Source organism: Hyperolius riggenbachi, chromosome 3, assembly GCF_040937935.1.
Source record: "Hyperolius riggenbachi isolate aHypRig1 chromosome 3, aHypRig1.pri, whole genome shotgun sequence".
NCBI classification, from domain to species: Eukaryota; Metazoa; Chordata; class Amphibia; order Anura; family Hyperoliidae; genus Hyperolius; species Hyperolius riggenbachi.
Genome location: NC_090648.1, coordinates 342,591,590 through 342,609,530, shown reverse-complemented (window position 1 = coordinate 342,609,530; position 17,941 = coordinate 342,591,590). Strand labels below are relative to the sequence as shown.

Below are 17,941 nucleotides of genomic sequence, written 5' to 3'. Positions count from 1 at the left end.
GGTCCCTAGCTAAAACTAGATGCAAAAACTGAGGTCATAATCCCTGTTCAACCCGCCAGCCCCCAGTGTCTCCAACCTTCTAATCCAAAAGGCCTCTTTCCTAGATAAGGCCTGATCTCTACTACCACCCCTCCAAGTAACCGGTACCCCATCTATGGCAGTCACCCTCAATTGAGACACTGAGTGTCTACATTTGTGGAAATGGTCAGCTACAGTCAAATCACAATTGGGATTACGGATATTGGACTTATGTGACGAAAAACGGTCCTTCAGTTTTTGTGTGGTCTTGCCTATATAGGCAAGACCACAAGGACACTTGAGCATGTAAATTACATATCTCGAATCACAGTTAAATCTACCACGTATTTTAAACGGTGTACCCAATGAGGGGTGAAAGAAGGTGTCACCCCTGATCACATGACCACACATGTGGCACGAGAGGCAAGGAAACATACCGCATCCCCTGCCATCAAGTGAGACACCTCTCCCCCTACTGACGTTATCTCGGATAGTGGGTGCCCTCTTGAATGACATAATTGGAGGGTAACGGAACTCAGGGACCAATGGGAGACCATTTTTTAATATGTGCCAATGTCTACGGGTAGACCGTGGGACAAATTCACTGCAAACACTATAAGTGCAAACAAATGGGATACGGACTGGCTGAAACTGAGGTTTCCGTTTATTCTGGGATTCAAATGTTCTCTCTGGATAACCACGGGCCCTAAATTTCTTTATCATCTCACTTTTGCGCACTTCCCTCGCTGCTACATCACTAACTATGGTGGATACCCTAGAAAATTGACTACGGGGTATACTATCCCTGGTACTTTTGGGGTGGAAGCTCCTATAGTGTAAGACCGAGTTACAGTCTGTACTTTTAACGTATAGGTCTGTGGAAATATCCCCATCCACTAAAGAAACCAGGGTGTCCAAAAAAGGGATACTCCTGACATCACTATGCACAGTAAGCCTGATGAACGGACATGAAAGATGTAATTCGGATACGAAGTCCATAAGGGCCGAATGCGGCCCCCTCCAAATGCAAAAAATGTCGTCAATAAATCTCCACCAGCACAAAGCGTGCTGGTGGAACAAAGTATGGTTGTAAACAAAAGCCTCTTCATAGAGGGCCATATATAAATTGGCATAGGAGGGGGCCACATTCGACCCCATGGCCGCCCCACGTCTCTGCATGTAAAATTTCCCTGCAAAGGAGAAGTAATTCAGTCTTAATACCACCTCTAACAGTTGGATAATAAAACGCCTCTGGTCATTGGTAACATCTAACCTAGTCATGACGAACCAGTCTATAGCCTCCACACCTCCATCGTGTGGGATGGAGGTGTAGAGGCTCTCAACATCCATGGTGACAAGCAACAAACTTTCACTGGTGAGATCCAATGCATGGAGTTTTTCTAAAAACATTGAGGTGTCGCGGATGTATGACAGACTGGACAAGAGGCTGCAACAGGCCATCCAGGAAGCGGGCAATGGGCACAAAAATAGAGCCCATGCCAGAAACAATCGGCCTACCTGGAGGCCTGTGCAGCCTCTTGTGTATCTTCTGTAGAATGTACATAGTAGGAGTACTGGGAGATTCTTCCCGCAGAAATTTGAACAAAGCAACATCGATTATGCCTTTATGCAATGCAGAATTTAATATAACATCAATCTTATCACGAATCATTAGCACTGGATCATGATCAATGCATTCATAGACATCTCCATCAGACAACTGCCAAAATATTTCCTCCTCATACATATTAGTGTCCATTACAACCACCGCTCCCCCTTTATCCGCCGGGTGGATCACTATGGACAAATTATCATGCAAGGATCTCAAAGCTTCACGTTCACCAGAGGTGAGGTTGCAATGGACGCCCACCCTGCCACGGGTAAACCCCTCCTCCAGAGTCCTGAGATCCTCCTGAACACTGGAAATAAAGGAGTCAATTACTGGGTGGCTTGGGGGAATAAACTGGCTCTTATTGCGCAAAGCACTGTCCCGTAACCTAAAGCAGCCCTCCAATGAGGTGGTGGTGGTTGGAAAGTGTGGTAAGGTAGCAAAAAACTGTTTAAGCTTAATGAGACGGAAGAAACGGTAAAGTTCCTGATCCACATGGAAGAAATCCGGTGAGTTTGTGGGCCAAAAGGACAAGCCCAATTGAAGAACTTTTTCTTCCTCTCGTGTCAACGTGTAGGAGCTGATATTCACTACTAAAGACTCTAGTGGTGTCTTGGACTCACTGGACGGCCTTTCCTGGCCTCTGGGCCTGTACCTGCGGCCCCCTCTCCGATGTCGTCCCCACGACCTACGCCGGCGTTTGGGGATCCCTCTCTTGAAGTGATCACTGAAGCATCAGATACTGGTTCTGAATCAGAGTTGTTGATAGGTTTGCCCCGGAGTGGTTTTCCTCCTGGGGTGGGTCTCCGTGGGCCAGATTGTCTCTGCCAAGAATAAACATAGCCTGTGGCGTAATCCGTACAATCTCGTAAGTATTTGCTCTTTTTCTCTGTTTCCACAGCTTTAGTGAAAGTGTCCATCTTAGTATTAAGAGATTCTAGGTAGGTGGCAAGTTGATCAGTAGTAAGTACCTCACCCAGTCGTTTAATCAGAGATTCAATTGCAACATCCAAGGTAGCCAATTCACGATGAATCCTGACTATCGTTTGCAGCATCGCATCGAAAGATGCCTTGTTCCAAATTCGTTCCCAGACACTCGTGAACTCAGCATCACGTGGAAACATGAGTGGAGCCACATGAGATCTCATTGCTCTCGGGATCTTTCACGCTCTACAATATTCACCCAAAGTATGGGCATGTAGATCCAAGTTGATCCTCCTTTTCTTAATGATCTCCAGCTCTCGTTGTATTGTTTTAACGTCAGGTGTCTGTAGAAACGTTACTTCCTTCCTCAGCAACGCTAAGATTTCACTTGCTTGCTGTTCGTTGTAGCCAAAAACATCTGGAGTGGCCATACTGGATCAAGTTCACAAACTTGAACGGGCCCGTGCTTGCCTCCTAAGGCACCAATGGTCCAACACTTGCAGGAGGGAGGCAGCACCGATATGCCGACAGTTAGAGCGTGCCCAGGTCTGAAACACCCCAGTGCCTTCTGGGGAGTGCCAAGTAAATACACAGGAAGGAGGAACGGCACCGTTGAAGAAGGGTTTATTCCGAAACAGCGGTCTGTCCTGCTGCCTTTTTAACTTCAATAAAGAGCTATTGATACATTTGAGCGGTGCCGGTCCTCCTTCCTGTGTATCTACTTGGCACTCCCCAGAAGGCACTGGGGTGTTTCAGACCTGGGCACGCTTCAACTGTCGGCATATCGGTGCTGCCTCCCTCCTGCAAGTGTAGGGTTATACAGGTGGCAGCCATTACTTCTGAGCTTAGTAGGAGGTTTTAGATCATGGGTGTGTTTGTCATCAGCTACCCTCCCTTACAGGGGCATCATCTATGTGAAATCTCACACAAGCTGAGATCACCTCCCCATGACATCATAAGTAGCAGCCTGTGTTTTGTTTTTGTTTTTTATCTCCACCAGTTTGCCGGAAAAATCCCAGCAATATGAAAGGAAGGGAGGGGTTCCTCCAATAAATGTAAAATATTTTATATTTGTCATCATGCAGCTGAAAAAAGGCTGCTAATTATCATTATAAATTAGAAAATAGATTTTATTTCTGAAATCTAGTATTTTTAATTTGGGTCCACTTTAACTGCCAAAGTAGTAAGATACCAGCCAGCCTCCCTAATCACTTGCACACTACTTTGTCAGTTAGACTTTTCAACTGCATTTCCTGAACAGCAGTTGCAAACAATGAAAGCCCTGAGAGTCCCCCACGGGGAGATGGACTGGTCCAAAACTTGTCAGTTCTGTCAGATTTTAACTGCCTACTTTTTTTTTTTTTGCGATAGTTGTCCTTTAAATCTTGTTGAATAGCTAGTACAAAGTGAAGTACCATGTTCAGGAAGATTATATTTAACTGATCTGTCACAGATTGTACAGTGTCAGTTAAGGTCCGTACACACGCCGGACTGGAGGCAACCACGGGTCCATCGTCACCTCCCGCTGGGTGGGCGTTCCAGCGACAGTCCGGCATGTGTACAGTCTGTCGGCGGACTGATACGGCTGTTTCTGAGTGATCCGTCGCCTCCAGTCCGGCGTGTGTACGGACCTTTAGGGCAGCTGCAGACAAGCCCACTTATCTACAGATTCACATGTTTCTGTTTGAAGAGAGAGTGTACAGTAAGCATTCCTGTAAGCCAGTGTCCTGAAAGCACCAATGCATTAGACTGCACTTCTTTTATATACAAACATATGCCAGAAGACTTATTATATCAGTGCAAACACTCTGGTGGTGGTCGCAGCTAAATGACTGATACAAGCTTTAAAGCAGAACTGAACTCAGAACCTCCTCTCTGCTCTAAAAGATATGCAACAGCATAATAACCTTTAAAAAAACACCATTTCTTTGTTACAGCTGATACAAATACTGCAATAAATCTGCACTGTTTCTACTTCCTGCTTTCATGGAAGCAGACATATTGTTAAAGAGAATCTGTATTGTTAAAATCGCTCAAAAGTAAACATACCAGTGCGTTAGGGGACATCTCCTATTACCCTCTGTCACAATTTCGACGCTCCTTGCCGCATTAAAAGTGGTTAAAAACAGTTTTAAAAAGTTTGTTTGTAAACAAACAAAATGGCCACCAAAACAGGAAGTAGGTTGATGTACAGTATGTCCACACATAGAAAATACATCCATACACAAGCAGGCTGTATACAGCCTTCCTTTTGAATCTCAAGAGATCATTTGTGTGTTTCTTCCCCCCTGCATCTCTCATGCACTGAAGTTTCAGGCTGCTCTTTTCTTCCTGCAAACAGCTTTGCCCTTGTCTGTAATCCTCAGTATGTGAAAGCCCAGCCAGCTCAGAGGACGATTTATCCAGCTTGTAAAACATAAGAGAGGAGAGAGAAGCTGCTCTAATCTAAATAGCACACAGGCAGTGTGCAGAGAGGGGCCTGGAAGGAGGGGGAGTTCATAGCAGAACCACAACACTGAAGAACTTGGCAGCCTTCCAGACACAGGCCGACAAGTCTGACAGGGGAAAGATACATTGATTTATTACAGAGACAGTGATAGTATAAAGTGCTGCAGTAAGCTAGAACACATTAGAATAGCTTTTGTAACTTGTAGGATGATAAAAAACAGGATGCAATTTTTGTTACGGAGTCTCTTTAACATACTGTGCTTTCAAATAAGCTTATCTGCTTATCTGCGATGGCAGGTAGCTGACAAGAGGAGAGATCAAGTTACAACTTGTGATTAGACACAAATGAAGGGGAATTCGACAGACTAAACTCTCTAAATACTTAGTGTGCATTTCTCTGTTTTCCTTCTGTCCTGTGCAAGAGTTCAGGTCCACTTTAATCAGTGTTTTCTTCCTTCTGCATACTGCTGCTTGTTTGTGGGTTTTAGATCACAGTTATTAGGAAAGTTATTCTAATGTATTAGATTCTCATTCATGTTTTACTACTCATTGCTGCTTAGATTTTTCATCACTTGATAAACTCTGGTATGTAACTGTGAAATAGTTGCTTGAATTGCCCGTATGTACTGAAAGTGTAAAGGTAGGGCAGTAAGGCTTACTTTCATGTAATTACCTTGGTCAAACCTGCGTGGGATTTTTATGAGCTTCTAGTGACTCAATTGGTGGTTGTTATGCATCTTTTAACACTTATTTCTCTAAGTGTTTCTGTTAACTGGTTGGTCCTAGAGAGATCACTCAGAATGCATTGTGTACAAGGTAATAAAGCCAAATGCTATATTAGGTGTTAAATGTAATTGCAGACATATGGTTTGGCTAATAAAATGCTACACCTCAGGCGCAAAAATGTAAATAATGATGCATTTCCTGTGGAGTAAGTACAGGAACTGTATGAAAACATTCAAATCTTAAAGGGAACCCAAGGTGAGAGTCATATGGAGGCTGGCATGTTAATTCCATTTAAACAATGCCTGTCCGTCCTCCTAATCCCTAGTTTCTCAACATGCGGTACGCGTACCCCAGGGGGTACTTCTGATGGTTCCAGGGGGTACTCAGACTTGCTATACTTAACCAAGAATAACAAATTTAGAGTTTTAGAAAATGATAAATCCCATTTAAACAACACCAAATTAGTATTTTAGCTAAATAAAAGCAATAGTAAATGCTTGGAAATTGTTTAGAACCAATTATCATGTAATATGATACATACATACATTTGTCAAGGGGTACTTGCGATAATGTTTACTATGCTAGGGGGTACTTGCCGAGTAAATGGTTTTAAAGGGGTACATACTTATAAAATGTTGAGAAACACTGTACCTAATCCACTGCCTCTCATACTTTGTTATAGACCCTGAACAAGCATGCAGATCAGATGTTTCTGATAAAAATCTGACAATTTTAGGTATGAGACTCGCACACTACTGCAGCAGAAAGATCAGCAGCCCTGCCAGGCAACTGGTATTGTTTAAAAGAAAATAAATATGACGGGTCCATATGCTTCCCACCTCCAGTTCCCTTTTAAAGTGGTATGAAACTCAAAAGTGCGTTTATTTTCTAAAACTCTAATAGAAAACAGAAAACACTGGTATAGTGTCATTAGAAGGCATAGTTACTCTTCACTGAAGCTAACTGAAAAACATTGCTGGCTGCTGGACAAATTTTCAGATTGCCTTGTAATTGTTTGAAAAAGCATATAAACCAGAGAAAGTTCTCTGATTTCCCACTAGATACAACAGACACTTCTCAGCTTTATACAGTATACAGTACTTTTCCAATAGAACTGAACGTAATCTGATATTTTGGAATGGCAAGAGCAATCTTATTAATTAGCTTCTGAATGAAGTGGAAGTTTGAATTATTAACCCTCCCAGTATCAACCAATCATATTTTTAACTATTTGTTTTATGCTGAGTTTAATTTTGTGTTGCGTTGAATCCATTAGCAGCTTCAAAAGAGTTATTTAGTTTGAGATAAGTGCACTGCTTTTTGACCTCAGTGGGCAGAACTCCTTGTGCTGTAAATTCTTGTAATGCTCTGATCTATCTCTACTAGCAGAAAATATATAAACTGAAAGCAGAAGTTAGTTATTGTCTCACAATGTAACCTAGTGACAAGTGGCCTTAAATACACATTGCCTCAGTACTAATTAGAAGCAAGGACATGTAACAAAGAAGAAATAAAACAAATGTGCTCAAATAAATTGTCCTGGAGCACTTACAAGCCTCTAAATAAATTGGCTGCTAAAGAGTTAACCTAATCCCAGTACTAGTTTACCGTGTACAACAATTGGAGGATCGGATTTTTGAAGTACAGAGGATGACTAATTGTTTATTTGTCAGTTACATTCTACAGAGAAGTGTCCAGTAAATGCCAGTCATTCCATCTACTGGTTTACCACCAGAATACCATAGTCCAAAGTCTGAAGACCCATCTACAAGTGAAGAACAGCCTTGCCTACCAGCCACTGCTAGAGTAAGTATATCTTCTATCTATATATATAAAATAGACTACGTGCCTAAACCTTCAAGCAAGAAGTAGAAGTAGCGCCCTGCCCCCAGGGCCAGTCCTAGCAAGAAGAAGGGGCCGGTCCAAGCAAGAAGAAGAAGTAGCGCCCTGCCCCCAGGGGCGGTCCTAGACTTGCCGCCGAGCTGGAGGAGGTAGCGGGCAGGAAGGGGGTATTGGGCACAGCGGCGGAGAGGGGGGTCGGAACCCCCCTCCCTCACCTGGGTCCCCCATCTGCGCTCCCCCCTAGCCTAAGTTCAACAGCAGTTAGTAGGCAGTGAGCAGTTCCAGCGTGCATTCCACTGTCATCACTTCCTGCAATGCCGTCCACTTACAATACAGTGGGCGGCATTGCAGGAAGTGACGACAGTGGAACGCATGCTGGAACGCGGAAGAGGCGAGTCATCCCTGCCCGCTGCCTCTTGCTAATAGCAGCGGCAGCTGCTGCTGAGCTTAAGCTGGAGGAGGAGCGCAGATGGGGGACCCAGGTGAGGGGGGGGGGTCTGACCCCTCCTCCCCGCCACTGTGCCCAATACCCCCTTCCTGCCCACTACCCTCTTATGTGGCGTATGCTACGCCACGGGTCCACTAGTCAGTTATATTACGCAAACCGCTCTCATTCCTTTACTGTTTCCATATTTAATGTTACTATCTACTATATTATTGTTTGATGTGTTGTACATGTATGTCACTTTGTTTTGTTACTGGCAAATGGTACAATAATTTTGTCTTAGAATTTGATGTACAGAACTGATATGTTTCTAATAAGTAAGTGTATGATTTTGACTCTCAAAGAGTACCTGAACTGATATGAGGAACAATATAAACGTGTACGTACAGTTTCAAACCTACATAGATATAGTCTGTGTTCTCTCTCTCTATTTTTTTCACTCACTGTAAAGGTTCAAAATACAGATATGTAAATTGCACTCTTACTGATAATTAACTACAACAAGACTTTTTAGTGACAGAGAAACACTTCTGAGTACAGGGAATAAATTAAAAAAATAAGGTCCGTGGTTCAACAATGGAGCTGAGAAGCATTAAAAGACTTTGACCTTCAGCTGAGACATTAAAACATTAAAATAAACAGTGGTTTGTGCATTGCAAGTCTGAACCTTTGTGCAATAGGTATCTTACAATTGCCTGGCTGGCTCCTGTGGTTTCATTTTCTGTTGAAATGACAATGTACTTTACTAGATTGAAAACTGTCCAAACTCCTTCCCCTATTCCATCATCACCCACAAGTAGTCAGGGAGGTGGACAACCCAGTCTTTCCCTGTTAGCACAGACCACCTGAACCATCCATTACCTCCCTATGCAGGTAGGGGATTAGATGTGTGTGGCCAGCACTGCAGCAACAGCTGAGTCTCGTATGCTAATCTCTAAATAGCATTGGAAAGAGAGAGGTTGAAGTAACAATGTGCTCAGCAGTGGGAGCTGCTTTCTAGCTAGGGAACACCCACTCATGTTCCACATAAAACATCAAAAATGGCCTAAACAAAATTATTGGCACTTTATCAGAATTGTACGTATTCATTCTATTTCCAGTATGTGATGCTCATTTAATTTGTTAGTAAACTCATGTGGAGCAATTAACATGTGCAAGCAGAATAAAAATTCCTACCTGTAACCAGTTAAAATGGAGAATGTTTGTTTTTCTTTAAAGGTTATTATGCTGTTGCTCATCTATAGAGAGGAATTCTGAGTTCAGGTCTGCTTAAAGCAAACCAATGTTTAATATAAGTATATAAGTATAAAGTGCATAACTTTGTTTTTTGCACTGTGTTGTAGTGTACAGTACTAATGTTTCTTTTTTCTGTACAGCCTAGTGGTCCAGCTAGCTCGAGATCTTCAGGCAGACTTCTATCCTCATTTTCAAGATTTTTTCAAAGTTATCTCTTCTTTGCTGGCCACAAAGGATACTGCATTAATAGAATGGGCGTTTACCTCGTTATCTTACCTGTACAAATACCTATGGAGGTTGATGGTGAAAGACATGCCAACAATATACAGGTACTTGGACATTATTTTTTTGTATCTTTACATTTTTGTGATATGAAGTTTGACTATATGATGTTGTTTCAGAGGTGAAATAATTGATATAGAATTTAGGAGTCAATTTGTATAATATGGGAGCTTGTAAGAAATTTGACATTTTAGGAGCCAATCTAAAGTAAATATACAGGAAAAAGGCTTGAAATAATCCATGCAAATGGGTATAAGATATGTGCAAAGTTGCTGCACAGGACTATTCAAAAATGTGCAGTCAAAAAAAAAAAACAGATACTTTAAAGCACAACTAATGAATAACGTGTTTGAATCCTTATGCGATTTATAAACTCTATTGCATGAGTTTGTCAGAAAATACCACTCAGTCCTCGTTCGGATCAGTGCTGTGTAGTGGGTCCCCAACCCCCCATATGGAAAGTCCACACAGGTCCGTTGTGCGAATGCGCTGGGGGTTGGGGATATTCAGTACCTAAGAAGAACTACAGTTTAAATCTCAGGAAACCACATTGTTTTTATTCAGAATTGTATTCCAGCTCATTGCATAGACTTTAGGAGTTTGTTGTTGGACTTGCAAGTCTGATTTCTCCCTCCAGTATAGTGTAAGATTGGCAGCTGCCTCTGTAGTGATGGTGCCGTGGCTGCTTTAGGAGCAAAATGCACGTAGTCCCCTTTCCAAGGAATTCAGTCTTTGTTTAGTTTCAGCACAGACCACATGGACATATGCTGCACGATTAAAGCCTAAACTGCAGTTAAAATTGAAGACCAACAATGAGGTTATAAAATTGCAGTTTTCCTTGTATACTGATGGTTGAACATTAATTCCTATCTGGCAGCCTTGGTTTGTCGATCCAGGAATTCATATTCCCAGCTTATCCAATATTCCATATTGGAATAAACCTAAAAATACAGCAAGAATAATACAAAAATTATAGAAGAGCAAACCAAATGTAAACTCACATACAATTATATGGCACAAATAAATCCAGTATCGCCAGCAGATTCCAAAGATATGTTAATGAAAACCTGTGTGATCGATCAAAAATACCCAGAGGTAGAGCAAGACCAGGGGTAATAGGAATGAGTGAAGTTATTTAATAAGCAAGTTTATTATTAAGGTTCAGTTTAAACTATGGTAATTTAAAAAATATATTAATCGATTCTTTAAACAAATCTGGGCCCAGGAACAGGGCTGTGAAGTGGGTACAAAAATCATCTGCCTCCTCAGTTTATGAAAGCACCACCTCCGGCTCCAGGCACCCCAAAATTGCTGACGCTCCTCTACTCCGACTTCACAGCCCTGGCCAGGAAGACATCTGTTAAAAGCAGTTTACTCTATAAATGCAGGTTTCATACTGGTATGGGCTTAAAGAGGAACTCCAGTGAAAATAATGTAGTAAAAAAAGTGCTTCATTTTTTTACCATAATTATGTATAAATGATTTAGTCAGTGTTTGCTCATTGTAAAATCTTTCCTCTCCCCGATTTACATTCTGACATTTATTACATGGTGACATTTTTACTGTGGGCAGGTTATGTAGCTGCTCCTAGCTGTTTTGGCTGTTAGAGACAGCTGTAAACAGCCAATTCCTGTCTGTGAACATTGTTACATTGTGGCAGTTTGCCCAGAGTACCGCGGTACTCAGAGCTTCTTGTGGGAGGGGTTTCAGCACAAAATCAGTCATACAGCGCCCCCTGATGGTCTGTTTGTGAAAAGCATTATATTTCTCATGTAAAAGGGGGTATCAGCTACTGATTGGGATAAAGTTCAATTCTAGGTTGGAGTTTCTCTTTAAATGTACCCTGCTGTGAATGCTACAAAATTGTGCAACTGATCCACAAGTCCTGGGATTATCTTATAAGTTGTGTGCTTAGTTCCTGTCGAAAGCTAGTCATACACTTTTTGATTTTGTTTTCAATCAATACTACAATCAACATTAGGATTGATAATATTTCACAGCCGACTAAAGACCAGCATTGCGGATCAGTCAATAGAGCATTTTCAGCCCTTAATATAGATTGTAACATTCATTGTATGTTTAAATTCACTTCAACCTATGATCTTTTAGGCATTTTATCTCATCTTATGTCTAATGGGCAAAAGAATTGTTCAGTGTATGGCCAGCTTTAATATCTTCCAGCAGTCTCATTTAGGGCTCTGTGATATAGAAAGGTAAGTCCCTTCCCTTGAGTCGATGCAAAGATGTTTTCCTGTGCACCTAATTCATACAGGACTGTATGATTTAGGTGCACTATGAAACAGATACACAGATTACTTTGCCATGGCCACATGGATTTTAAACAGTGTTGGTGTTTTACTTTAAATATAAAGGAGTTTAGTTGCTGTTCTGGTGCATAATATTTATCTCGTTCCCCCACAAATAATTATCACTTTGAAGTTATTTTGGTAGTTTTGCTGGATGAACTAGAATTTAATAATATTACTGATTATTAGTTATACATCACTGTAGCAGAATACCATATATTTCACCTGTATGTGAGTACTGCTGTAGTGGCATGTACTGTTCAAGAATTATTGATTAGAAAGGATTTTGCAGTGGTAACTGTTGTATGTCTCTTCAGTTTATACAGCACTCTTCTGGCCCATCAAAAAGCACATATACGAAGTTTTGCTGCAGAGAGTTTTGCATTCCTAATGAGAAAGGTGAGTTATCTGTAATTTGTTCAGGCTAGCTACCTCTTTCTAGCAGTTTTAGGCTCTGTTCCTACTTGCGCTGGATCAGCGGGAGCAGACAGTGAAATGTCCGCTCCGATGGTCCGGCTGTAGCCCGGGGCAGATGCGTTACCCCCATAGGCAATATGGGGAACGCAATTGCCTGCCCGGGATTAATGCAGACTGCACAGAAGTGCAAACCGCTTACGACAACGTATTCCAGAGATCCGTTGCAGAGTGACAGGTGTGTACGGCACCTATTTATAAAATAGGATCATTCACTGTCCGTTTAGCAATGAGCAGAGGACGGACAAAACATGTCAGTTCTCCACACTGGTGGGAATACAGACTTATTGTGATGTGAAAGTTCTGCTGCCTGGACCTCACTCCATATATTTACTGAGTTATATAGATAAAGAAGGCCATGCCTTATACAAGCCTATACTGTAGTTTGATTTTTAGTTTAATGTGATAAACCGGTCTGCTGAGTAGGAAAACTGAATGAAGCGTTTAGATCAGTGAATTTAGATATCTCATCTTGTGTGCTGATCGTCTTTTTTTATTTGATCAACCTATAGAATTGTTTAAATAAATCCAATGAAAAATAGAACCATATAAAGCTACCATTAGACAAGCTTATAACTTTAGGAACTGTGATGACTTGTGCTTGCTACCTAAACCTGTTTCTGTTTAAAGAGACACTGAAGCGAAAAAAAAATTATGATATTATGATTTGTATGTGTAGCACAGCTAAGAAATAAAACATTAAGATCAGATACATCAGTCTAATTGTTTCCAGTACAGGAAGAGTTAAGAAACTCCAGTTGTTATCTCTATGCAAACAAGCCATTAACTCTCCGACTAAGTTTAGTGGTGGAGAGGGCTGTTATCTGACTTTTATTATCTCAACTGTTTTCTTTTTCTCTGCTAGAGGAGAGGTCATTCGTGCACAGACTGCTCTGAAAGACTCCTTTTGAATGCTGAATGTTTTGTAATCTGCACATATTATAGAATGATGCAATGTTAGAAAAAACACTATATACCTGAAAATAAAAATATGAGAATATTTTCTTTGCTGCTAATCTTCTAGTAATTATTCATAGTACACAACCAATTCATTATATAATAAAAAATTTTTCGCTTCAGTGTCTCTTTAAGTAAACTGAGAACATAGTTCCTACCTATGTGCTTCACAATTTGTCATGTAAATACGGATATGTGTTACCTTTGTGCATTACAATGTACTGCCGGATAGGTCATAGGAGAGTGGCAAACTTTCACAAGGGCAGTTTAAAATATGGAATCGCCAAATGGCGTAACAATAAGGGATGAGAGGTAGCAACCGCACCAGAGTCCCTGGACCAGAGGCGTACACTAGAGGCCCTTCTTTGACCACCATATTAGCTCTTCAGTGGTGTTGTGCTGGTAATAATCACCTCTATATGTGCTTTAAATAGTGGTAAGTAACAAACTGTTCCCCTCTACTTAAACCTCTCTGACTCTGCAGTTGCCCTTTTGGTGTTCCCCATCCATTATTATGTATAACGTGTTTGAAAGGGCCCCATGAAAAACTTGCACTGGGCCCTGCACCTTCTTAGCTGCGCCACTGAATTCACGAAACATTCAGTATCTGCAAATGCTTCCTCTTTAGAAAGCATATTCATTGTCATTATTCACCATTGAACTCGAGGCTTCAAAAAGATCTGCTGAAATTTAATTTGTTGTTCTCCGTTATAGTTGTAAAACTTAAAACCCCAAATTTAGTCCAGTTAAAAATGTGGGTTCAAATGCATGAAGCGTCTGCTTACATACTGACTGGCTTGGGTGGAGTAGTGCCCATTCTGCAGAGGGAAACGTGTCATTAGTGAAATTACCTCATAAGAAATACACTGTAGTACTTTTGAAAACTAATATCCTACATTTTACACCTTTATTTTTTTTATATCTCTGCTTGTGTCATACATTGCTGGATGTACCGTATGTACTTTTAAGTTCATGAGGTTAAGCACAAAAGCATCAGCTTTCAGCCTTCTCTTAACTTACTCATTCACGACTGTGTTTTATTTTTTTTTTGCTTCAGGTACCTGATATAAATGAACTGTTTAACTTCATGTTCTTGGACCTCAATGAACATTCACGGAAGGTGGAAGGCCTGGGACAGCTACTGTTTGAGATGTGCAGGGGAGTTAGAAATATGTTTCACTCTTGCGCCACAAAGGTAATTATCTGTAGTAGACACTACTGTAGATGTAATACATTTATGGCATCAATACAATGGCTTTATGACAGCTGGTATGACTTTTGGTGGCCTCAAAGGAAGGTAATAAAGTGATCCAGAATAAAGTTAACAGAACTGTGTTTAACAATACACTAGCTACATGTAGTTTATGCTTTTTCATAGTGTTTACATCAGTTTCCTTCATTCTCTCTAGTTTCCCATCTTTTTGGATGGGGTAAAAACATATTTTCAGTGGTTTCTTGACATTGTTGTATGCTTTGTTTGACAATAGTCAGTATTAGTTATTATCACATTTGTGTTTTTTTATCATCCCTGAATTGTGCAGCCAGGTTTGAATGTTACATTATTCTGCCCACATGGATGTTAGTTATTAATTATTATTATAATGACTTACTGCTTTATATTACTGTTTTAGTAGATTTAGAGGTCAATTTTTTATGCATCATAAACGTTTGCTATGTTTGGCAGGTGATTCGGGTGCTTCTGCAGAAGCTTGGTCCACTGACAGAGAATGATGGGCGCTTGCCTTGGACTTTGGTGGGAGAAGCTTTAAAACATTTTGTGGAATCTGCTGTCTCCTACATTCACAGGGAACACTTTGATCCACTTTTTCATAACATACAGGTTTGTGAGCAAAAAAGAGCATTTGGCCCTGAAGTGTCACTCAGGGATTGAGCCCCGATTCCTTAGAGCCACTAGAATTGTGCGTGAGTACCTTCCTTTACACAAGCCTAGACTTTACATAGTGGGATGATACAGATATTTTATTGCTGCTAATTTAGTAAACTCTAGATCTGGTACCCAACAAAAAATACAAAAAGAAAACAAGAAACACCACAATTCATTAACAACCATAAACGTTATGTTTTTAATAAACAGAGTAAAAAATGCCGGCAAAAGTCATCATTCACTTTATAGTAATTTCTCATCCTAATCATCTTCCATCCCAGAGCATACATATTACAAGTGGAGTGTAGGTTTGGATATATGCACGTCAATGTATTTATTTTCTGTTATTTTTCAGGAGTCTCTGCTAGAGCTTTCAGATAAAATGGAGCCTAATCACAGTGTACAATGCTCAGATCAGATAGAAAGATTACTGGAAATGTATTCCATCCTGGTGGAACATGGTCAGGGGTCAAAGATCCCACAACCAGAACATGTGTCTCAGGTAAGTTAATATACACTCTTGTGACATGAGCCTAAATTCTGTAAAATCCTCCGACACTCATGTGGTATCTGTTTTTCTTTCTTAGACACTGACGAATATGTTACAAGTTCCCAACCTCTCGCCATCTTGTTGTCATAAACTTCTCACTATCATCTCTGTCTTGCTTCTCAATGAGAATATCTCTCTGCCAGTGTCTGAGATTAAAGACACAGTGAAAAAGGTAAATCCAGTTCCACCATCAAGAGTGTTTTTACTCCATTGGAATAGATGGCAAGTGATAAGTAAATTATAGAGAATCTTTTGTTAATGACACAATAATTCAGTCTTCTGCTTCAGATTTTGTAGCTTGTGGAACGTTTTGCAAGCATTTGGCACCCAGATGTGGGATTTTGACACAGGCCATAATACAGAAATTAGCTTAAACAGTTAAAGGGGAACTGAAGAGAGAGGTATATGGAGGCTGTCATGTTTATTTCCTTTTAGACAATACCAGTTGCCTGGCAGCCCTGCTGATCCTCTGTCTCTAATACTATTAGCCATAGCCCCTGAACAAGCATGCAGCAGATCAGGTGTTTCAGTGGTTCAGACTTATAAGTCTGATCTGACAAGACTAGCTGCATGCTTGTTTCTGGTTTTAATCAGATACTACTGCAGAGAAATAGACCAGCAGGGCTGCCAGGCAACTGGTATTGATTAAAAGGAAATAAACATGACAGCCTCCATATACCTCTCTCTTCAGTTCCCCTTTAAACAATGCAGAAACACGGATACTGATTATTATTTATGTATTCTCACAATGCGTACATTTGAAAAGTCGTGCGGTAATTTAGGCGCAAGAACAATAACATTAATGGTGAATAACAATTTAGGCGCAATGTTAAATAACAAAACCGGTAAATAACTAATTGCGATATTACATTATCGGTAAATTTACCGATAGTCTACAACCTGACTATAACCTAACCTCTCCCTACTCTCACACAGGCAAACCCTTCTCTGGTGGTGCCTAACCCTAAGACTCCGCCGCCGCCCCCCCCCCCCCCCCCCGGTGGTGCCTAACCCTAAGACTCCCCCCCCCCCCCCCCCCCTGGTGGTGCCTAGCTTTGAGACTCCTTGATACCTGCTAACGATAGTACGATAAATAACCATTTAATCATAGACGCCCGCTAAAAGTGTAACGGCTAAGGATAATATGAAAAATAATAATTTAATCGTAGCCACCTGCTAAATAGCACAACGGCTAACAATAATACGATAAATAACAATATAATCGAAGTTGCCCGCTACATAGTGTAACGGCTATCAATATTGCGATAAATAACTGCGCCCATTTTTTGCCCGCTAATTTATTACCGTAATTGCTTCTCTCACAGTATTGTTGCTTTTGCATTACTGATATTGAGTGGAAAATTTCCTCATATGCAGGTTTGCACTTTCCTAGAAGAGGAAATGGTAATCAAAAGTGCTGGCTTCTGATTGGTTAGCTACCAGAGTACTAAAACTACCGCTGACTGAGTGGTACATACTTAGACACATAGGACTTGATTCACTCATGTCACAGCCGTTTTCGCGTGCATTGTTGCATTTGCGCGCGATCGCGAAAACGCGCGTGAAAACGGCTATGATATGAGATATCATGGTTTAGTGTTAATATTAGCTGCAGATTTAGACTGAATTTCTAAATACAAGCATAACACAAATTATGCAAGTTTTAAGTGTGCCTTTACACGCCATGAATGCATATGGCATGTTTGTCAGTCAGTTGGAAAACTTCTTTTAAAACTGATTGAAAGTCTCTGGAGACCGGTAATGTGGTTTGAGGAGCTGTGACATTTTACAGAAAGAAGAATAGGCACTGACCTAACAGGGTGATTAAAAGCATCAAATGTTGTAGACAAGGATATCATGTACAAAATGATGCAAGGTTTAAATCCTGTTTATATGCACTTTTCTTTGTAGGTTTTTGACTCTGGATTTCCAAGACACTTACTGATGGACTTCTCAGAAACCCTGTTCAGAATGAAGCAGTTTGAGCAGGCAAGTATCAAATAGTCCCAAGGATTGATAGCATGCCATACATCTGCTGCATAGAAATACTTGAAAGATAGGCTTTTCCAGGACATACAAACCCACCCAGAAAGCATTGTATATTATGGTTTTGCTGCAATGCCACACTATTTCAAAGGTAAACACTAAGGAGTTTTCATTTCTAGCTCCCAATACTGATTAGCCTCTTCAGATGTTTTGCTCATATGCTGCATTGAGTCAAGCTATTTTTTTTTTGCCT

At 40.8% G+C, this 17,941-nt stretch overlaps 1 protein-coding gene across 1 annotated transcript in view; it reads left to right on the top strand.

The window, feature by feature from the left end:
- The window catches only part of UTP20 (UTP20 small subunit processome component), a 145,597-nt gene that overhangs the window by 9,550 nt on the left and 118,106 nt on the right, over positions 1-17,941 (top strand). The window contains exons 4-11 of the mRNA XM_068276969.1: positions 7,399-7,531; positions 9,389-9,577; positions 12,154-12,235; positions 14,325-14,462; positions 14,952-15,107; positions 15,508-15,654; positions 15,740-15,874; positions 17,614-17,691. Of these exons, the coding sequence (XP_068133070.1) occupies positions 7,399-7,531; positions 9,389-9,577; positions 12,154-12,235; positions 14,325-14,462; positions 14,952-15,107; positions 15,508-15,654; positions 15,740-15,874; positions 17,614-17,691 (1,058 nt within the window). The remainder of the gene's footprint in view (positions 1-7,398; positions 7,532-9,388; positions 9,578-12,153; positions 12,236-14,324; positions 14,463-14,951; positions 15,108-15,507; positions 15,655-15,739; positions 15,875-17,613; positions 17,692-17,941) is intronic.